This window comes from Narcine bancroftii, chromosome 8, assembly GCF_036971445.1.
Source record: "Narcine bancroftii isolate sNarBan1 chromosome 8, sNarBan1.hap1, whole genome shotgun sequence".
In the NCBI taxonomy this organism is placed as follows: domain Eukaryota; kingdom Metazoa; phylum Chordata; class Chondrichthyes; order Torpediniformes; family Narcinidae; genus Narcine; species Narcine bancroftii.
This window is the reverse complement of record NC_091476.1, coordinates 76593355-76617524: the sequence shown is the minus strand read 5'-3', so window position 1 is coordinate 76617524 and position 24170 is coordinate 76593355. Positions and strand designations below refer to the sequence as shown.

At 39.2% G+C, this 24170-nt stretch overlaps 1 protein-coding gene across 3 annotated transcripts in view; it reads right to left on the bottom strand.

The window, feature by feature from the left end:
• vps51 (VPS51 subunit of GARP complex) overlaps positions 1-24170 on the bottom strand; it is a 37718-nt gene that overhangs the window by 8898 nt on the left and 4650 nt on the right. For 2 of the 3 annotated variants that reach the window (XM_069894266.1, XM_069894268.1), the window contains exons 2-4: positions 16528-16657; positions 15223-15369; positions 1219-1438 (exon numbers count right to left, since the gene is read on the bottom strand). In XM_069894266.1, the coding sequence (XP_069750367.1) occupies positions 1219-1438; positions 15223-15369; positions 16528-16627 (467 nt within the window). In that variant the 5' untranslated portion in view covers positions 16628-16657. Of the gene's footprint in view, positions 1-1218; positions 1439-15222; positions 15370-16527; positions 16658-22086; positions 22569-24170 lie in introns of those variants that run through there. The other variant, XM_069894267.1, reaches the window with a different exon arrangement.

The window sequence follows — 24170 nt, the reverse complement described above, 5'->3', positions numbered from 1 at the left end:
ATGCCCGCCTTTCCTCCCTCACGTGCCCCAGCCATGTGCCGGCTGGCCTGTACTCCTTCCCCCTTCCCATTCTCTCCATCCTTTTAATATAGGCACCTGCCTTACTGTTTACTCACAAGTGAAAACATGACGCTGGAGAAACTCAGCAGGTCTAACGATGTGCTTAATACAGCTAAGATCAAGATATCAGAATGAACATTTCAGGCTTGAGCCCTTTATCAAGGAATGAGCAAAAGGTACCAAAATGTTGGTTCTGTATCTTTATCTCTGCTGTATAAAGGACACTGTTTGACTTGCTGCGTTTGTCTAGTATCGTCTTTTTACATCAATAACAGTGTCTGCACATTTTCGTGTTTTACTCTTGTTTTTTGCTCATACTTTGAGGGTGAGCTCAGGCCCGACACGTCGGTGATCTATCTTTACCTCCTGTGGATGGTGCGAGACTGGCTGACTTTCTCCAGCATCTCGGAAGTTTTATTTTCCAATCACAGCGGCTGCAGGCTTTTGCATTTCACTCTTTTTGCAAAAGAGATTCTCCTTCCACAGACGCTGCCTGACCTGATGACTGTTTCCAACGTTCTGTGCTTTTATTCCTGTCAACGACCCTGCAAGACCCTTTTCCCCCACTTGCCCATGCACTCTGGGGGCCTGTGACCCCGCCAACCCATGGATGTGGGCTGGAGCAACCAGGGCAAACCAACTCAATCACAGGGAGCAAAGAATCTGCTGAGGGCAGGTGAGATGCAAACCAGAGGACCATTATTTCAAAATGTATTTAAATTTAGATGCACAGTAATAAGCCCTTTCAGCCCATGAGCCCATGCTGCCCAATTAACCTACAACCCACAGAACATTTTGAATAGTGGGAGGAAACTGGAGCCCCTGGAGGAAACCCACGCAAACACAGGGAGAAGATACAAACCCCTTACAGACAGCGTGGGATCCGAACCCAGAGTTGCCGGTGCTGTAACAGCATCGCACTAATTGTGCCGTCCCTCAATTCCCCTATGGATGCTGCCGAGGTTTCTCTGAGCAGTTTACTTTTGGCCTCCGATTCCAGTGTCTCTGGTCCCTTGTGTTTTCCCCAGACACTGCGATGCAGACAGCGGCGAAGGTGGGAATGGAATCCCGGTCTCCGCAGCTGCGAGTGAAGACAGCCCATGACCCCCCCCCCCCCCCCCCAATCCCCAGCGAGGAAGAGCGGGCAGCCAGCCATACCTGAACTGGATCCTCAGCTTGTGGGCAAGATTGGACATGATCTTGCGGCAGTCGTCGTGGATGCCCTGGAAGGAGGGCATGTGCTGGTACTGGACGAGCACGGTGCGGGCCTTGCTGTAGTAACGTACCGCCTGCCCGTACGCCTCCAGCTCGATGCACTTGTTCAGCCGACCCGGGAGCTCGAACAGGAACTGCAGTTTGCGCAGCAACGTGTGCACACCTGGAATGCAGGAGCGCACAGCATGGTGTGACAGAGTATATAGAGATGTTTGGGAGATGAATTGGGAAAGATTTGTTAGAGCAGGTCACACACAAACACTTTAAAACACAGAGCTTTTGCAAGAGTGCTCAGAGATTACAATGATGGGGTGTTGTTTGCAAAAGGCAACAAATGTAACAACAGGCAGTAGCAGCTCTATCTGGAAAACAGCTCTGTCTGGAGGGCCATGTGATATTTGCAGGCAGGCAGGCAACACACACACACACACACACACACACACACACACACACAAACATCACACACACACACATCACACACACACATCACACACACACACATCACACACACACATCACACATCACACATACACACATCACACACACATACACATCACACACACATCACACGCACATCACACACACATCACACACACATCACGCACATCACACACATCACACATCACACACATTTCACACATCACACACATTTCACACACACCCACACATCACACACCCGCACACACATCACAAACACACATCACACACACACATCACACACACATCACACACACACATCACACACACATCACACACACACACATCACACACACACATCACACACACACATCACACACACACATCACACACACACATCACACATCACACATACACACATCACACACACATACACATCACACACACATCACACGCACATCACACACACATCTCACGCACATCACACATCACACATCACACACATTTCACACACACCCACACATCACACACCCGCACACACATCACAAACACACACATCACACACACACACATACACATCACACACAAATCACACACACACATCACACACACATCACACACACACACACATCACACACACATATACATCACACTCACACACACTCATCACACCCACACATCACACACACATCACACACATTTCACACACACACACCCACACATCACACCCACACACACATCACACCAACACATCACACACACATCACACACACACATCACACACACACACATCACACACATCACACACACACACATCACACACACATCACACATACATATCACACACACATCACACACACATCACACACACACATCACACACATTTCACACACACACACCCACACATCACACACCCACACACACATCACACACACACATATCACACACACACATATACATCACACACTCACACACACTCACACACACACACACACACACACACACACACACACACACACACACACACACACACACACACACACTTTGATTCCAGAGTGTTACAGCCAGTAGCTGAGATTGGGACAGGACAAGCTGTCAAAACCCTTCTGGCTCATGCAGGAGGAGAGGATTGGCCGTCTGGTGTTTCCCTTGGAATAGAGGAAACAAAAAGATTCTGTGGAGACCTGAAAGAAAGAGGTGATCATTGAAGGGGCAAGTTTCGTCAGCAAGACACTGAAGTGGCCGATTAAAGAGGAATCAGTTGTGGATGTCCTGGATCAAGAAAACTCTCTCTGCAAACCTACAGGAACCTTCCTGAGTGGTAACCATTTACGTGTTAAAGCACCAAAGCCTGGTGAACTTTATAAATGTTAAATTCTGTGCAGAGAAGAATTGCCTGCAACCAGTGAAATTGGCTGTGAACCAAAGAACTTTTCTGAATCTACACACACATGCACTTAGAATTAGGAGGGGGTTAAGTGAGTCAATAGAGATAAGTTTGATTCTATTTTCATGTTCAAAGATAATTAAAAGCGGAGGGAGTCACGTGATGGAGTAGTGGCCGGTAGGGAAACTCCAGCCCTCTCCGGAAAAGTTTTTACAAAACACACAAAACACAAAGGCACAAACATAAAAATTAAAACAAAATGAAAGTAAAGGTGGGAAGAAAATGGCAGCGAAGAAAGAAAAGTCGAAAGCAACGGGAAGAAGGGAAGAAGAAAGAACGTCGGAAGAAGAAGGTGAAGGCCTTACCTGTCCAAGGAGGCCCGCCGCTGAGAGAGAAACCCGCTCCCTCAGGTCAGTGGAAGTCCCGAGTTCGGGACTACAAAAATTGCTCGCAGAGCCAAGTAAAAGTGCGCAACCGCGACTCCTCGCGCATGCGCGATGCACATGAAAAAAAAACACTGACGGGAAGGGGGACCAGCTGAGGAGTCGATCTCCACAACTGAGGATGACAGCTGCAACACAACAACAGGAAGAGAACATAGAAAACAACAAGAACAAGAAGAGAGTAAAAAGAAAACAAGTAAACAACAGATGACCAACCCAGAGGAAGAAGAAGAAGAACATACAGAAATGGAAGAAGAAGGGAAAGGCAAGACAATGGATATTTTTTTTTAAAGAATATATGGAATCAGTAAAAGAATGGCAATTACAAGAATTTAGTGAAATAAAAAGAATTAAAAGTGCAGAAGAAAAAATGAATAGAATAGAGATGGTCATGTCAGATATATGAAAAAGAGTGGACAAGGTGGAAGAAAGAGAAACAGCGGTAGAAATGGAAGTAGAGGACTTAAAAAAGAAATTAGAAGAATCTGATAAAAAAGTTAAAGAGACACAAGCTCAGAAGATAGACATAATGGAAAATTATAATAGAAGAAATAATATAAAGATAGTGGGCCTTAAGGAAGATGAAGAAGGCAAAGATATGAAAGAATTAATAAAAGATTGGATCCCCAGGGTCCTAGGAAGACCAGAATTACAGGAAGAAATGGAAATAGAAAGGGCACATAGAACACTAGCCCCTAAACCACAGCCACAACAAAAACCAAGATCCATTTTAGTAAAATTCCTAATATATACAACGAGAGAAAATATATTGGAGAAAGCAATGAAGAAAATAAGAGAAGACAAAAAGCCACTGGAATACAAAGGTCAAAAAAATTTTTTCTATCCAGATATAAGTTTTGAACTCCTGAAGAAGAGAAAGGAGTTTAATACAGCAAAAGCGATCCTATGGAAAAAAGGATATAAATTTATGCTAAAGTACCCAGCGGTACTTAAAATAGTTATTCCAGGGCAGCAAAACAGACTATTCTCGGATCTGGAGGAAGCAAGAAAATTTGCAGAACTACAAGACAGACAGAGAGATGAAGACATGTAACAAGAGCAAAAATGACCACGAACTATATGTATGTGTGCATACGGGTGTATATATATATTTTTTATTTTATATATATATATATATATATATATATATGTGTGTGTGTGTGTGTGTGTGTATGTATATATGTGTGTACATGAGTGTATCCATATTTAAAGGAAATATATAGAGTATAGATAAGAATTAATAAGGGAAAGAAAGGGAAGAGAGGAAGTAAGGAGGGAATTAAGAGAGTGACCTTTGTTATATATGAAAATTGAAAACTTTTCTGGGGGGGGCTGCGTGGGGTAGAGTTACAGTCACTGCGAAATCAGTTGACGCTTGCGAGTGAATTCGCAAATCCAAATGGAGAGGAGAGATGTGGTTGCCCGACAAGGGATAAAGGGCAACTCAGGAAGGGGAGGGGATAGTGGGGTTAAAGAAATTTTAGATAGGAGAATAAGGGAAATGTTTGATGTTTTAGAAATGTTGTCTTATAAAGTGTTCAAAACAAGAAAGCAGAAATGGATAAGAAGGAAAGGTGATGATGAGGAAACAGAAAGGAAAGATAAACAAAGTATGAAATGGCTACGTTGAACTATATGACTTTAAATATTAACGGAATACATAACCAAATCAAAAGGGCTAAATTTACTGAAAAAAGAAAAAATTGATATAGCATTCTTGCAAGAAACACATTTAACTGAAATGGAGCACAAGAAATTAAAGAGAGATTGGGTAGGACATGTAACAGCAGCGTCATATAATTCAAAAGCTAGAGGAGTAGCTATATTAATCAGTAAATATGTACCAATTAAAATAGAAGAGGAAATAATAGACCCAGCAGGGAGATATGTAATGATAAAATGTCAGATATATTCGGAGTTTTGGAATTTACTCAATGTATATTCACCTAACGAAGAAGATCAAAAATTTATGCAAGATTTTTTTTGAAGATAGCAGACACGCAAGGGAACATACTAATAGGAGGGGATTTCAACCTTAATTTGGATTCAAACATGGATAAAACTGGGAAAAAAATTAACAGAAAGAACAAAGTAACCAAATTTATAATTAAATCGATGCAAGAAATGCAACTTTTGGATATATGGAGGAAACAACACCCAAAGGAAAAGGAATATTCATATTATTCGGGTAGACATAAAACATACTCAAGAATAGACCTATTCCTGTTATCAGCTCGTATGCAAGACAGAGTAAGAAAAACGGAATATAAAGCTAGAATATTATCGGACCACTCACCCCTGATATTGACAACAGAGTTAGAGGACATCCCTCCAAGAATGTATAGATGGAGATTAAACTCCATGCTACTTAAAAGGCAGGATTTTAGAGAATTCATTGAAAGACAAATTAAAATGTACTTTGAAATAAATACGGAATCAGTGAAAGATAAGTTTATACTATGGGATGCAATGAAAGCGTTCATCAGAGGGCAAATAATAAGCTATGTAACCAAGATGAAGAAGGACTACAATCAGGAAACGGAGCAGTTGAAAAGGGAAATAGTAAAAATAGAAAAAGATTTAGCAATGAAGGAAGATACAACTAAAAGAAGAGAATTGGCAGATAAAAAAATAAAATATGAAACACTACAAACATATAAGGTGGAGAAGAAACAATGAAGACAAAACAGAAATATTATGAACTAGGGGAAAAAACGCACAAAATTCTAGCATGGCAGCTTAAGACAGAACAAACTAAGAGAATGGTATTGGCATCAAGGAAAAAAGACAAACAAATCACATATCATCAAATGGAGCTTAATTAAAACTTAAGAGAATTCTACGGACAATTATACCAAACTGAAAACGAAGGGAAAGAAGACAAAATAGATGAATTTTTAACTAAAATTGAACTACCAAAATTACAAACAGAGGAACAAAATAAATTAACAGAACCATTTGAAATAGTAGAAATACAAGAGATAATAAAAAATACTACCGAATAATAAAACACCAGAAGAGGATGGATTCCCAATAGAATTCTATAAAACATTTAAAGATTTATTAATTCCTCCCCTCCTGGAAGTAATCAACTAGATTGATAAAACACAAAGCTTACCAGATTCGTGCAAAACAGCAATAATTACAGTAATACCAAAGACGGGGAAAGATCCACTCGCACCAGCGTCATATAGACCAATATCTTTACTTAACACAGATTATAAGATAATAGCTAAACTATTAGCAAACAGATTAGCAGAGTATGTACTGAAAATGGTAAACCTAGACCAAACTGGATTTATCAAAAAAAGACGCACAACAGGCAATATTTGTAAATTTATTAACTTAATTCATGCAGTAGAAGGGAATAAAGCTCCAACAGTAGCAGTTGCTTTAGACGCAGAGAAGGCCTTTGACAGAGTAGAATGGAATTATTTATTCAAAGTATTACAAAAATTCAGTTTACCAGAGAAGTATATTAATTGGATTAAAGCATTATATAAGGGGCCATTGGCGAAAGTGACAGTAAATAGATATATATCAAAGCAATTTAACTTAAGCAGATCAACAAGGCAAGGATGCCCACTATCACCCTTATTGTTCGCGTTAGCTATAGAACCACTAGCAGAATTGATAAGAACAGAAAATAAAATAAAAAGGATAAAAATAAAAGACAAGGAATATAAAATCAGTTTATTTGCAGATGACGTTATAGTATACTTAACAGAACCAGAAATATCAATAAAAGAATTACATAAGAAATTGAAGGAATATGGAGAAGTGTCGGGTTACAAGATTAACGCAAATAAAAGTGAAGCAATGCCAATGAATAATGCGGATTTCTCAAAATTTAAGAAAGAATCACCATTCAGATGGCAAATGCAAGCAATACGATACCTACGTATACAAATAAATAAAAACCTCGGCCATCTATATAAACTCAATTATTATACACTAAAGAAAAAAATTACAGGACATCTTAGAGCATTGAAAAGACTTACCACTGGGGGGAGTCACGTGATGGAGTAGTGGCCGGACGGTGAACTCCAGCCCTCTCCAGAAAAGTCGGGAAAAACAAGAGAAAACACAAAGGCACAGAAATAAAAGTTACAGAAAAGTGAGTATAAAGGTGGAAAGAAGATGGCGACAAAAAAAGAAAAGTCGAAAGCAACGGTAAGAAGAGAGGAAGAGAAGACAAAGGAGGAAAAAGGTGAAGGCCTTACCTGTCCGAAGAGGCCCGCTGCGGAGAGAGAAACCCGCTCCCTCAGGTCGGTAAATAATGGACTACAAAAATGGCTCGCAGAGCCGAACAAAAGTGCGCAACCGCGCATGCGCGAAGTTTCGCGCATGCGCGATGCGAATGAAAAAAAACACACCGACGGGAGGGGGGACCAGCTGGGGAGTCGATCTCCACAGCCGGCAACGACAGCTGCAGAACACCTGCAGCAAGAAGAGACCACAGAAGACAACAGAAACAAGAAAGAAGAGGAGGAAAGGGCAACAAAGAAACAACAGATGGCCAACCCAGAGGAAGAAGAAGAGGAAGAGTATGGTGAAATAGAAGAAGAAAAGAGAGGCAAGGTAAAGGATATACTTGCTCTTATTAGAGGATACATGGAATCATTTAAAGAATGGCAAACACAGGAATTTAAGGATTTAAGAAAAAGAATAAACAACACAGAAGAGAAAATAAATAAAATGGAGATGACCTTAACAGAAATGGGAAAGAAAATGGACAAGATGGAAGAGCGGGCAGTAGCAGCAGAAATGGAGGTAGAAGACTTAAAAAAGAAATTGGAGAAATCTAATAAAAAAACTAAAGAGACACAAGAACTACTAGCTCAAAAAATAGATACAATGGAAAACCATAACAGAAGAAATAACATAAAGATAGTGGGCCTTAAGGAAGATGAAGAAGGCAAGAATATGAGGGAGTTTATAAAAGAGTGGATCCCTAAGACCCTAGGATGTCCAGAACTACAGCAAGAATTGGAAATAGAAAGGGCACATAGAGTATTGGCCTCTAAACCACAACCACAACAAAAACCAAGATCTATTGTAGTAAAATTCCTAAGATATACTACAAGAGAAAAGGTACTGGAGAAGACAATGGAAAAAGTAAGAGAGGGCAACAAACCACTGGAGTATAAAGGGCAAAAAATCTTCATTTATCCAGATATAAGTTTTGAACTCCTAAAGAAGAGAAAAGAGTTCAATACAGCAAAGGCGATTTTATGGAAGAAAGGGTATAAATTTATACTAAAGCATCCAGCGGTATTGAAAATATTTATTCCAGGACAACAAAACAGACTATTCTCGGATCCAGAAGAAGCACGAAAATTTGCAGAACAATTACAAAAATAGACTGAGGGAGGAAGACGGGTAATGAGAGTTAAGATGATCACAAGTGATATGTATGTGGGTAAAGACAAAAATAGACTGAGGGATGAAGACGGGTAATGAGAGTAAAAATGATCACGATTGATATGTATGCGGGTAAAGAGGTATAAGAGTGAATAGAGACAAGGAGCATACGTGAATGTATCTGTACTTAGAGGAAAATATAGATAGTATAGACAAGAATTAATAAGGGAAGGTAATGGAATAGAGAGAATAAGGAGGGAATTAAAAGAGTGACCTTTGTGACATATGAAAAGTGAAATCTTTTCTGGGGGAGGCGGGGTGGGGGGAAATAGCGGTCACTGCAAAATCAGTTGACGCTTGCGAGTGGATTCGCAAATCCAAATGGAGAGGGGAGATGTGGTTGTCCGACAAGGGATAAAGGACAACTCAGGAGGTGAATGGGAGATTGGGAATAAATAAGATAGAAATAGGAGAATAAGGAAAATGTTGGATGTTGTAGGAATGTTGTCTTATAAAGAGTTGAAAATAAGAAAACAGAAATGGAAAAGGAGGAAAGGTAATGATGGAAAAACGGAAAGAGAAGATAAACAAAATATAAAAGGGCTACGCTGAACTATATGTCTTTAAATATTAATGGAATACATAACCAAATTAAAAGGAATAAACTACCAAATTTAAATGAATAAATGTATTCCATTAGAAAAAATAACATATTGGTTAAGAAATAATATTGAAATATTCGAACAAGTATAGGAGCCTTACATTAAATACAATAGCGAAAACCTACCGGGGACAAACATTACCTAAGTTGATGGAAGGAGAAGGAAAGAAAAGAATGGACTCAGTAGAATTTCTGGTGTAATTTTGTTGAATGACAACATTGTCTGACTGGATTAATGCAACCTAGATTGTATACCTAAAATGGATGAGAGGGGGGGTGGGGGGGTGGTTTGGGAGGAAAGGGGGGGGGGAGAAAAAGTCACTGTATATGTGTGAAAAAGAAATTGTGTATATCATGGCTAATGTGATTTATGGTGTGAAAAATAAAAAAAATTAAAAAAAAAAAAGACTTACCACTAACACTAATCGGAAGGATAAACTGTATTAAAATGAACATTTTCCCCAAGGATACAATACCTATTTCAGGCATTGCCAATACACTTGACGGAGAAATTCTTCAAGGAGTTAAAGAAAATAATAAGGAAATTTTTATGGAAAGGGGGGAAACCGAGGATAGCACTAGATAAATTGGCAGAATGGTTAAACAAGGAGGCTTACAACTGCCAAACTTTAAAAATTATTATAGAGCCGCACAATTAAGATACCTATCAGATTTTTATCAAACAAGGGAAAAGCCAGATTGGACTAGATTAGAACTATATAAAATAGGGGAGAAGATATCTGAACATATATTATATAAATGGGATGAAAAATTGGTACAACGTAGGAATTCTCCAGTATTACATCATCTGCTCAATATTTGGAAGAAGATTCATGTAGAAAGGAATAAAACAAATTACCAAATTACCAAAACTAATACTGACGAAAAATCAGATAATCCCTTTTACAATAGATAACCTTTCCTTTAGACAATGGGAGAAAAAAAGGGATCAAAAGAATAGAAAATTGCTTTTCAGGAAATAAATTACTATCCTTTGAACAAATGAAGGATAAATATAATATAACTCAAAATACAGTGTTGGCATACTACCAACTGAAATCCTACTTGAAGGACAAATTGGGAAGCAGTCTGAACTTACCAGAGGGAAGTAATTTGGAATATGTGATTACAGACACAATGATAATCAAAAAATTTATAACAAATATGTATATTAAACTGCAAGAAAAGGAGAATGAGGAAACAAATGGTAAAACTAAACAAAAATGGGAACAAGATTTAAACATAAAGATAAAGAAGGAAGCATGGGAGAAGTTATGCTCTGGAACTATGAGAAATACAATAAACACGAGGTTACGTATGATACAATATAACTGGATACACAGGCTATACATTACACCTCAAAATTTAAATAAATGGGACCCAATAGTATCTGACACATGTTTTCGTTGTAAAAAGGAAATGGGAACAACAATTCGTGCAATTTGGACATGTGAGAAAGTGAAAAAATTTTGGGAAGATCTAAATCAGATATTAAATAAAATCACAAAAAGCAATATACTAAAAGACCCAGAGATCTTCCTCCTAAGTAACATAAAAAACAAAGAATTTGGACTTGATTTGAATGGTGCACAAAAAAGATTTGTTAGGATAGCCCTAGCTGTAGGTGTAGCAAAAAAATGTATTATGGCAGCCTGGAAATTAGAAGATAACTTGAGAATACAACAATGGTATATAGAAATGAATAAATGTATTCCACTTGAAAAAATAACATATAATTTAAGAAATAATATTACAATATTTGAACAAATATGGGAGCCATATATGAAACACAATAGAGAAAACCTACCGGGGACATCTACCACCTAAAATGACAGAAGGAGAAGGAAATGAAAAGAATTGACTCAGTGGAACTTCTTATTTATTTTTATTGAGTGACAACATTGTTTGACGGGTTTAATGTATCTTAGATTCTGAACTTTAAATGAATGGGAGGGGAGGTAGGGAGGGTGGGATGGGAAGAGAGGGGGGGGAGAAAACGACACTGTATATATTTGAAAACAAAAATGTATGTATCTTGATCAATGTGGTTTATAGTGTGAAAAATAAAAAGTTTAAAAAAAAGATAATTAAAAGCAACTTTTGTTTAAGTAACCCTTTGTCGTGGTGAATATTTATTGCTGCTGAGTTTCAGGGTCCTCTGGACTCCACAACAATGGAAACAGCCCCTTCAGCCCCTCTCGTGTTGACTATCCTGTTTGCTTGCACTGTACCTGCATCTCTCTGCACCTTTCCGATCCATGGAGCTTTACAATCACCCCCTCCTCCATCACCTGGGATCCCCCCTCCACCCCAACCTCCCTCTGTGTGAAGACACTGGCCCCTCAAATCCCCTTTAAATCTCAACCCTCTCTCCCTGGAAATTCGTGCCCCTGGGTTCTCCTTTCCCCTGTCCTGGGTAAAAGACTATCTGCACCCCTGTTGCAGGGGTGGCCAAACAACTGCCCCAGGCCAACTGCGAGAATTTAAGTGGCCCAGTGAGAATTTTAAAAATAAAATGGAATACGGCCCGTTCGAATCGGACAGCTCGGGGATTGGGCAAGTCCAGATTCTTGGGCAATACTTCTAAAATTCAGATTTAAGGACAACAAAGAGGAGACAAACAGGTACATTTTTTCCGTATAAAATACAAACATCAACAAAACCATTTTCTTTCCATTAATTTCCACAACTTCTGTGAATCTGTGGTGCTCTCACACACACACTAAATTTAAAAAGTTTGAGAGTTTTCGCGAAGCCCAGAATCTCGGGTGGGGGGGGGGGGGGGTCCAGATTTTTGGCATCTCGAACAATAAAGTGTGTACATTAGTTTCAACACTAGACGTTGCTGCCATTTTGAACAACTACTAGACCAACCGTTGCAATGATTCTCATATCACCATATACAGCACAGAACAGGCCAGTTTGGCCCTATGAGTCCATGCCAGAACAAATCCCCACCCTCCTCGTGCCACTGACCAGCACCTGGTCCATACCCTTCCAATCCTCTCCCCTCCATGTAATTATCCAGTCTTTCCTTAAATGTAAATAACCTCCTTGCTTCAACCACCTCTGCTGGAAGCTTATTCCACATCCCAACCACCCTTTGCGTGAAGAAATTTCCCCTCATTAAAAGAATAGAAAATTGTTTTTCAGGAAGTAGATTCTTATCCTTTGAACAAATGAGAGATAAGTACAATATAACGGGAGATACAGCGCTGGCATATTACCAACTGAGATCCTACTTGAAAGATAAATTAGGAAGCAACTTGAGTTTACCAGAGGGAAGTAACCTTGAATATGTGATTACAGATACAATGTTAATCAAAAGATTTATAAAAAATATGTATATTAAACTGCAAGAAAAGGAAAATGAGGAAACAAATGGTAAAACTAAACAAAAATGGGAACAAGATTTAAATATAAAGATAAAAAAGGAAACATGGGAGAAGTTATGCTCTGGAACGATGAGAAATACAATAAATACGAGGCTGCGTATGATACAATATAATTGGTTACACAGACTATACATTACACCGCAAAAGTTAAATAAATGGGACCCAACAGTAGCTGATAGATGTTTTCGATGTAAAAAAGAAAGGGGAACAACAATTCATGCAATCTGGACATGTGAGAGAGTAGAAAAATTTTGGGATGATCTCAATCAGATATTAAATAAAATAACTGAAAACAATATACCAAAGAATCCAGAGATCTTTCTCCTAAGTAACATAAAAAATAAAGAATTTGGAATTGACTTGGAGGATGCACAAAAAAGATTTGTTAAGATAGCCCTAGCTGTAGCAAAAAAATGTATTATGTCAACCTGGAAATTGGAAGATAATTTGAAAATACAACAATGGTATATAGAAATGAATAAATGTATTCCATTAGAAAAAATAACATATAGTTTAAGAAATAATATTGAAATATTCGAACAAGTATGGGAGCCTTACATTAAATACAATAGCGAAAACCTACCGGGAACAAACATTACCTAAGTTGATGGAAGGAGAAGAGAAGAAAAGAATGGACTCAGTAGAATTTCTGGTGTATTTTTGTTGAATGACAACATTGTCTAACTGAATTAATGCAACCTAGATTGTATAACTAAAATGGATGAGAGGGGGGGGGGGATGGGGGGGTGGCTTGGGAGGAGGGAGGGGGGAGGGAGAAAAAGTCACTGTAAATGTGTGGAAAAGAAAAAGTGTATATCATGGCTATTGTGATTTATGGTGTGAAAAATAAAAAATTTAAAAAAAAAAAAAAAAAAAAAAGAAATTTCCCCTCATAATTTTCCCCCTGCAATCTCAAACCATGGCCTCTGGTTTGAATATCCCCTACTCTTAATTTTAAAAAGCCTATCCATGTTGACTCTCTCTCATCAATGAAAACATTTTCCTTTGTTTCAAAAAACTGTTTACCTCAGTTCAAAAAAGAAACGTTTACCTCAGATGATTAAACATGGCAGAACCGAAAAGATGAGAGTGCCAAACACCAAATACGGTGGGAAAATGAATACTTTTTCACAGAAGTGGGTTTGTTTGATTCACAAGGAACCTGTTAACTTTACTAACCTGGCTACAGATTTACACATTGCAACATAATCATTAAGGTGGACGCTTGGGCCATGGTCTGCATTCACTGAGAGTTGTGGAGGGAAGTTGGAGAAGGCCTGGTCCCTTTCTTGATCTTTTCTCCTGTTCTTATTTTGCACCCAGCTTTTTATTTTGCATTGCTTTTCAAACAAAAGTTTTGAAGTTTTGAAGTTTTATTGTATTTAAATTAACATGCCGACTGTAACATGTAAGCACATGAATAAACTACTGTATCAGCAGTTAAACTGTTCAGTTGTGTTGTACAGTTAAAAGTTAAGCACAAAAGTCCGCAGACCCCGTGGGTGAAGTAAAAACACGATGGTGAAGAAACTCAGCAGGTCAAACCATGTCCTCTATAGAGATCAAGGTAATCACCAACATTTTGGGCTTGAGCCCTTCATCAAGGGATGAGCAAAATGTCGGCCGAACAAAATGGTGGGTGGGAGGGGCAGGGGAGAGGAGTATGGACCCCCAGGCAGGGGGTAAGAGATGGATCAGGGAGGGAGGCCACAGCAGCAAACAGGGGGAGGGGGGATGGTTCTGTGAATGGACAGGGAAGGGGGCTGGACAGCTGGAGGAAAGGAATGGGGGAGGGAGGGAGAACAGGAAGTGGGCATTCATGCTGTCCAGTTGGAGAGGGCCCAGACAGAATATTAGGAGTTCCTCCAATTTAGGGGTGGTCTTGGTGGGATAGTCCACGAGGCCATGGACAGATGCGAGAGTGGGCATGGAATCAAAGTGGTTGGCCACTGGGAGATCCCAGTCACTGATGCAGGCAGAGGGAAGGATTTTATAAAGTTGGCTGTACGGCCAGCTGAAGTTCTGCAGCATTGCGGTTTTCCAGTATTGTGTAGTTATTTTTATAGAAAATGAATTTCTGATGGTACACAAGGTTTTCTCAACGTAATTTTGGCTGAAAATTTCAAGGCCTAATATTATTTGGCCCACGACCCCTCATATTTTTCTGTATGTGGCCACCCTGGTTTATAGTGTGTGGGCGAGGAGGTTAGCAGTGGGGATTGGGGAGAGTTGACGGGACCCCTAGTTTCTCTCTCACCCCCGGGGTGGGGTGGGGGTTACCTGAGAGCTTGGTGATCTGCTGGTGTTGATCCTGTAGCGTGTTGCTGATGCGAGCGCTGAACTCGGTGATGGCTGTCATGTTGGTGGTCAGGCAGTCCATTTCGTCCTCCATCTTCCGGAAGTCATTCTTCATCTTCCTGATGGTGTCTGCAGATGGACAAGGGGCAGGGGGTTGGGGATCTGCTCACCCACAACACTCGGCCCATCTCAAACCTCCCCCCCCAACTCAGCATTCGGCCTGTCTCCCCCCCCTCACCCCCCACCTCAACACAGCATACGGCCTCTCTCTCCCCACCTCAACACAGCATCCAACTCAACTCACCCTCCCTTTCCATGCAGTATCTGGCCTATCCCCTCCCTCCTAATCCCCTCATCCAGCTCATTTCCCCCCTCCCCACCCCCCCCCACTCCCCACAAAGTATCTGGCCCGTCTTCCCCCACCTCACCCCACCCACCATGCAGCATCCACCTCGTCTCCCCCCTCCTCACAACAAATTTCATGGCACATGTTCATCCAGACTTCGCACAAAGTGGGGGAGTGTGCCCTTCAAAAGGTGGCCCAATTCCCTCATCAAACCCTCCCATAGAGAACAGACACAGGCCCCTTCGTCCCTTCTAATCTATGCCGAACTAATAGTCTCCTGAGTCCCACTGATCTGAACCCAGTCCATACCCCTCCCATCCAAGTACCCGTCCAAATTCTTCTCAAATATTAAAATCAAACCCACATTCACCACTTCAGCTCGTTCCACACCCCCACCGCTCTCTGTGTGAAGAAGTTCCCCTTAAACTTTTCCCCTTTCTCCCTTAACCCGTGTCCTCTGGTTTATATGTCACCCACCCTCAGTGGGGAAAAGCCGACCTATATTTACTGTCTGTCCCTCTCATAATTTTAAATCCCTCCATCAAATCTCCCCTCATTCTTCTGCACTCCAAGGAATAAAGTCCTCACCTGTTTAACCTTTCCCTGTAATTCAGTTCCTGAAGTCCAGGCAACATCCAGGCAAAGTAAATCTTCTCTGCCTTTCCATCTTATTGAGATCTCCCCCAGTTAGGTGAGTTCCTCTTTCCAGGAGAATTTACCTTGCATTGCCCACTTCTCTCCCCCCACCCCACACCCCGACTGAGATCGATCCTCGGCAAGGCTGTCGGTTGCCAGCTCAGAACCCAAAGCAATTGATTCACTCCAAGCCCACCCACCGAAACCTCGGACGATTCCTACTGCGAGGATCTCCACCCACAGGGTCATGGAACTGCCCCACCGCAAGGTCTTACAGCATCGCGGACTCTCCACCCCTTTCCTACCTGTGGCAGATATAAACTTGTTGTAGTTTTCGTACACCAGCGTCTGCATGTCGCTATCTAGAGCCCGGATATGCTTCACCATCTCCTTCTCGCTGTCCATCAGCTCGACCAGCGTACATTCTTTCCGCAGCTGTCAAAGAGCAAAGATAATCAGATTCGAGAACAGTCGGTGGCGGGAACAGCGGGCAGGTCAAGTAGTGTCTTAGCAGCAAGCAGAAGCAAGGTTTCAGGCTAACAATCCTTCATCAGAACCGGCTTTGAGGGAATTAATAAGCTACCAAAGTCTTGGAGAAAAGACGTGCTGGCATTGGAAAGACTTACCAGAACAATACCAGGAAAGGGTTAATATACAAGGAGTGACTGTCAGCTCTTGGACTGTACTTGTTGGAATACAGGATGAGCCCCACTCTCATAGGGACATTTCAAATGCTGAAAGGCCTGGATGGTGCAGATGTGGCAAAGTTGTTGCCCATGGTAGGGGAGTCCACCATAACTGCAGGATAAAAGGGCATCAATTTAAAAACAGAGATGTGGAGAAATGTCTTGAGCCAGAGGGTCGTGAGTCTGTGGAACCTGTGGCTGTGGAAGTGAGGTCGGTTTTTTTTTAAAAATTTTTTATTTTTCACACCATAAATTGGAAGTGAGGTCGTTGGGTGTATTTAAGGCAGAGATTGACAGGTGTAAAACACACTAAGGTCTGCATGTGCTGTGGGCGAAGTAAAAGCACAAAGCTGGAGAAACTCAGCTGGTCAAACAGTGTCCTTTATGGAGCAAAGATCATTTAAATTTTTAATTTAAATTCAGACATCCAGCATGGTAACAGGCCCTTTTGGCCCACGAGTCTGTGCCACCCAATTACAGTCAATTGACCTACAATCCCGGTATGTTTTGAATGGTGGGAGGAAACCAGAGCCCCCAGGGAAAACCCAGACAGACACAGGGAAAACCTACAGACAGCACCGGATTCGAATGCCATCACTGCAGCCATAACAGCATTGTGCTAACCACCAACTTAACTGTGCTGCCTTCAACATTACGGGCTTGAGCTCTTCATCAAGGAAATTTTTTTTAAATTTTTTATTTTTCACACCATAAATCACATTAACCATGATACACACTTTTTCCTTTTCACACATATACAATGCCATTTTCTCCCCCCCCCCCCTCCCTCCTCCCCCCTCCCATCCATTTAAGGTACAAAATCTAGGATACATTAAACCAGTCAGACAATGTTGTCATTCAATAAAAATACACCAGAAATTCCACTGAGTCCATTCTTTTCATTTCCTTTTCTTTCCGTTAACTTAGGTAGTGGTTGTCCCCGGTAGGTTTTCGCTATTGTGTTTCATGTAAGGCTCCCATATTTGTTCGAATATTTCAATATTATTTCTTAAACTATATGTTATTTTTTCTAATGGAATACATTTATTCATTTCTATATACCATTGTTGTATTCTCAAGTTATCTTCTAATTTCCAGGCTGCCATAATACATTTTTTTGCTACAGCTAGGGCTATCCTAACAAATCTTTTTTGTGCACCATCCAAATCAAGTCCAAATTCTTTGTTTTTTATGTTACTTAGGAGGAAGATCTCTGGATTCTTTGGTATATTGTTTTCTGTTATTTTATTTAATATCAGATTTAGATCTTCCCAAAATTTTTCTACTTTCTCACATGTCCAGATTGCATGAATTGTTGTTCCCATTTCTTTTTTACATCGAAAACATCTATCAGATACTGTTGGGTCCCATTTATTTAACTTTTGAGGTGTAATGTATAGCCTGTGTATCAAGTGATATTGTATCATACGTAACCTTGTATTTTTTGCATTTCTCATCGTTCCAGAACATAACTTCTCCCATGTTTCCTTTTTTATCTTTATATTTAAATCCTGTTCCCATTTTTGTTTAGTTTTACCATTTGTTTCCTCATTCTCCTTTTCTTGCAGTTTAATATACATATTTGTTATAAATCTTTTGATTATCATTGTATCTGTAATCACATATTCAAAGTTACTTCCCTCTGGCAAACTCAAACTGCTTCCTAATTTATCCTTCAAGTAGGATCTCAATTGGTAATATGCCAGCGCTGTATCTTGAGTTATATTGTATTTATCTTTCATTTGCTCAAAGGATAATAATCTATTTCCTGAAAAACAATTTTCTATTCTTTTAATCCCTTTTTTCTCCCATTCTCTAAAGGAAAGGTTATCTATTGTAAAAGGGATTAGCTGATTTTTCGTCAGTATTAGTTTTGGTAATTTGGTAATTTGTTTTATTCCTTTCTACATGAATCTTCTTCCAAATATTGAGCAGATGATGTAATACTGGAGAACTTCTATTTTGTACCAATTTTTCATCCCATTTATATAATATGTGTTCAGGTATCTTTTCCCCTATTTTATCTAATTCTAATCTAGTCCAATCTGGCTTTTCCCTTGTTTGATAAAAATCTGATAGGTATCTTAATTGTGCGGCTCTATAACAATTTTTAAAGTTTGGCAGTTGTAAGCCTCCTTGTTTATACCATTCTGTTAATTTATCTAGTGCTATCCTCGGTTTCCCCGCTTTCAATAAAAATTTCCTTATTATTTTCTTTAACTCCTTGAAGAATTTCTCTGTCAGTTGAATTGGCAATGCCTGAAATAGGTATAATATCCTTGGAAAAATGTTCATTTTAATACAGTTTATCCTTCCTATTAGTGTTAGTGGTAAATCTTTCCAATGCTCTAAATCGTCCTGTAATTTTTTCCATTAGTGGATAATAATTGAGTTTATATAGTTGGCCGAGATTTTTATTTATTTGTACACCTAGGTATCTTATTGCTTGCATTTGCCATCTAAATGGTGATACCTTCTTAAATTTTGAGAAATCCGCATTATTCATAGGCATTGCTTCACTTTTATTTACGTTGATCTTGTAACCTGACACTTCTCCATATTCCTTCAATTTCTTATATAATTCTTTTATTGATAGTTCTGGTTCTGTTAAGTATACTATAACATCATCCGCAAATAAACTGATTTTATATTCCTTGTCTTTTATTTTTATCCCTTTTATATTATTTTCTGTTCTTATCAATTCTGCTAGTGGTTCTATAGCTAACGCAAACAATAAAGGTGATAGTGGGCATCCCTGCCGTGTTGACCTGCTTAAGTTAAATTGCTTTGATACATGTCCATTTACTGTCACTTTCGCTAATGGTCCCTTATATAATGCTTTAATCAAATTAATATACTTCTCCGGTAAACTGAATTTTTGCAATACTTTGAACAAATAATTCCATTCCGCTCTGTCAAAGGCCTTCTCTGCGTCTAAAGCAACTGCTACTGTTGGTGCTTTATTCCCTTTTACTGCATGAATTAAGTTAATAAATTTACAAATATTGTCTGTTGTGCGTCTTTTTTTGATAAATCCAGTTTGGTCTAGATTTACCATTTTCAGTACATACTCTGCTAATCTGTTTGCTAATAATTTAGCTATTATCTTATAATCTGTGTTAAGTAAAGATATTGGTCTATATGACGCTGGTGTGAGTGGATCTTTCCCTTGCTTTAGTATTACTGTAATTATTGCTGTTTTACATGAATCTGGTAAGCTTTGTGTTTTATCAATCTGGTTGATTACTTCCAGGAGGGGCGGAATTAATAAGTCTTTAAATGTTTTATAGAATTCTATTGGGAATCCATCCTCTCCTGGTGTCTTATTATTTGGTAATTTTTTTTATTATCTCTTGTATTTCTACTATTCCAAATGGCACTGTTATTTTGTTCCTCTATTTGTAGTTTTGGTAGTTCAATTTTAGTTAGAAATTCATCTATTTTCCCTTCTTTCCCTTCGTTTTCAGTTCGGTATAATTGTTCATAGAATTCTCTAAAGTTTTCCTTAATTTTTTTTGGATTATATGTAATTTGTTTGTCTTTTTTCCTTGATGCCAATACCATTTTCTTAGCTTGTTCTGTCTTAAGCTGCCATACTAGGATTTTGTGCGTTTTTTCCCCTAGTTCATAATATTTCTGTTTTGTCTTCATTATATTCTTCTCCACCTTATATGTTTGTAGTGTTTCATATTTTATTTTTTTTATCCACCAATTCTCTTCTTTTAGTTGTATCTTTCTTCATTGCTAATTCTTTTTCTATATTTACTATTTCCCTTTCCAACTGTTCTGTTTCCTGATTATAGTCCTTTTTCATCTTGGTTACATAACTTATTATTTGCCCTCTAATGAATGCTTTCATTGCATCCCATAGTATAAACTTATCTTTCACTGATTTCGTATTTATTTCAAAATACATTTTAATTTGTCTTTCAATGAATTCTCTAAAATCCTGCTTTTTAAGTAACATGGGGTTTAATCTCCATCTATACATTCTTGGAGGGATGTCCTCTAGCTTTACTGTCAATATTAAGGGTGAATGGTCCGATAGTATTCTAGCTTTATATTCTGTTTTTCTTACTCTATCTTGCATACGAGCTGATAACAAAAATAGGTCTATTCTTGAGTATGTTTTATGTCTAGCCGAGTAATATGAATATTCCTTTTCCTTTGGCTGTTGTTTCCTCCATATATCCAAAAGTTGCATTTCTTCCATTGATTTAATTATAAATTTGGTTACTTTGTTCTTTCTGTTAATTTTTTTCCCAGTTTTGTCCATGTTTGAATCCAAATTCAGGTTGAAATCCCCCTCCTATTAATATGTTCCCTTGCGTATCTGCTATCTTCAAAAAGATATCTTGCATAAACTTTTGATCTTCTTCGTTAGATGAATATACATTGAGTAGATTCCAAAACTCCGAATATATCTGACATTTTATCATTACATATCTCCCTGCTGGATCTATTATTTCCTCTTCTATTTTAAATGGCACATTTTTACTAATTAATATAGCTACTCCTCTTGCTTTTGAATTATACGATGCTGCTGTTACGTGTCCTACCCAATCTCTTCTTTAATTTCTTGTGCTCCAATTCAGTTAAATGTGTTTCTTGCACAAATGCTATATCAATTTTTTCTTTTTTCAGTAAATTTAGCAGTTTCTTCCTTTTAATTTGGTTATGTATTCCATTAATATTTTAAGTCATATAGTTCAACGTAGCCATTTTATACTTTGTTTATCTTCCCTTTCCGTTTCTCCATCATTACCTTTCCTTCTTATCCATTTCTGTTTTCTTGTTTTGAACCCTTTATAAGACAACATTCCTAAAACATCAAACATTTTCCTTATTCTCCTATTTAAAACTTCTTTAGCCCCAATCTCCCCTTCCCCTCCTGAGTTGTCCTTTATCCCTTGTCGGACAACCACATCTCCCCTCTCCATTTGGATTTGCGAATTCACTCGCAAGCGTCAGCTGATTTTGCAGTGACCGTAACTCCTCCCCACCCAGCCCCCTCAGAAAAGATTTCACTTTTCATATGTAACAAAGGTCACTCTTTTAATTCCCTCCTTATTCCCTCTATTCCATTTCCTTCCCTTATTAATTCTTGTCTATACTCTATATTTTCCTCTAAATACGGATACATTCATGTATGCACACTATACATATACACACATATACCTCTTTACATATAAATCGTGGTCATTTTTACTCTTATTACATGTCTTCATCTCTCTGTTTGTTTTGTAGTTGTTCTGCAAATTTCCTTGCTTCCTCTAGATCCGAGAATAGTTTTTTTTCATAAGATCGTTTTCGCTGTATTGAACTCCTTCCTCTTCTTCAGGAGTTGAAAACTTATGTGTCTTTTTAGTTCGCAGTCTTTTGTACTCTCGTTACACGTCTTCATCTCTCAGTCTATTTTGTAATTGTTCTGTAAATTTTCGTGCTTCCTCTGGATCCGAGAATAGTCTGTTTTGCTGTCCTGGAATAAATATTTTCAATACCGCTGGATGCTTTAGTATAAATTTATACCCTTTCTTCCATAAAATCGCCTTTGCTGTAATGAACTCCTTTCTCTTCTTCAGGAGTTCAAAACTTATATCTGGATAAATGAAGATTTTTTGCCCTTTGTACTCCAGTGGCTTGTTGTCCTCTCTTACTTTTTCCATTGTTTTCTCCAGTACCTTTTCTCTTGTAGTATATCTTAGGAATTTTACTAAAATAGATCTTGGCTTTTGTTGTGGTTGTGGTTTAAAGGCCAATGCTCTATGTGCCCTTTCTATTTCCATTTCTTGCTGTAGTTCTGGACATCCTAGGATCCTAGGGATCCAATCTTTTATAAACTCTCTCATATTCTTGCCTTCTTCAACTTCCTTAAGGCCCACTATCTTTATGTTATTTCTTCTGTTATAATTTTCCATTATATCTATTTTCTGAGCTAACAGCTCTTGTGTCTCTTTAACTTTTTTATTAGATTCCTCTAATTTCTTTTTTAAGTCCTCTACCTCCATTTCTACTGCTGCTTCTCATTCTTCCACCTTGTCCATTCTTTTTCCCATTTCTCATGAGGTCATATCTATTTTATTCATTTTCTCTTCTGTATTGTTTATTCTTCTTCTTAAATCATTAAATTCTTGCACTTGCCATTCTTTAAATGACTCCATGTATTCTTTAATAAGAGAAAGTATATCCTTTGTCTTGCCTTTCCCTTCTTCTTCTATTTCACTGTACTCTTCCTCCTCTTGGTTGGCCATCTGTTGTTTCTTTGTTGTCCTTTTCTTCTCTTCTTTCTTGTTTTCGTTGTCTTCTATGTTCTCCTCTTGCTGCAGCTGTTCTGCAGCTGTCATTGCCGGCTGTGGAGATCGACTCCCCAGCTGGTCACCCCTCCCGTCGGTGTGTTTTTTGGTTGTGCACTTTTACTCGGCTCAGCAAGCCATTTTTGTAGTCCACCCTCCACCGACCTAAGGGAGCGGGTTTCTCTCTCCACCGCGGGCCTCTTAGAACAGGTAAGGCCTTCTCCTTCTTCTTCCGTTGTCTTCTCTTCCTCTCTTCTTACCGTTGGTTTCGATTTTTCTTTTTTCGTCGCCATCTTCTTTCCACCTTTATACTCACTTTACTTTAATTTTTATTTTTGTGCCTTTGTGTTTTCCTTTGTTTTTTCCGACTTTTCTGGAGAGGGCTGGAGTTCACCGTCCGGCCACTACTCCATCACATGACTCCTCTTCTTCATCAAGGTATTTGACCAGTCAGGGAACCAAGGGTTACAGGGAGAAGGCCGGGGAGTGGGGCTGAGTGGGAGGATGGATCGGCTCAGGATTACAATGGCAGGACAGACTCGATGGGGTGACCTCTGCTCCTACATCTTGTCACCTTGTCTTCCTCCACCTTATTCAACCACTCAGTATCCAGCCAGATCCATACAGGCACAGGAACAGGCCGTTCAGCCAATCTCATCCACACTGTCTGTGATGCCTGCAGTGGACCCATTTTCTCCTCACCCATCCATGTCCAAGTGCCTTTTTAAGGTTGTCATTCAACTCATCTGGACAATGAGAAAAATGGGCTGAAAAATGGCCGATGGAGTTTAATGCAGACGAGTGTGAGGTGCTATACTGTGGAAGGACAAACCAAGAAAGGACGTACATGGTAAATGGACGGGCACTGAGGAGTGCGGTAGAATAGAGGGAGCTGCGAATACAGATACATAATTCCCTGAAAGTGGCATCACAGGTGGACAGGGTTGTTCAGAGAGCTTTTGGCATCTT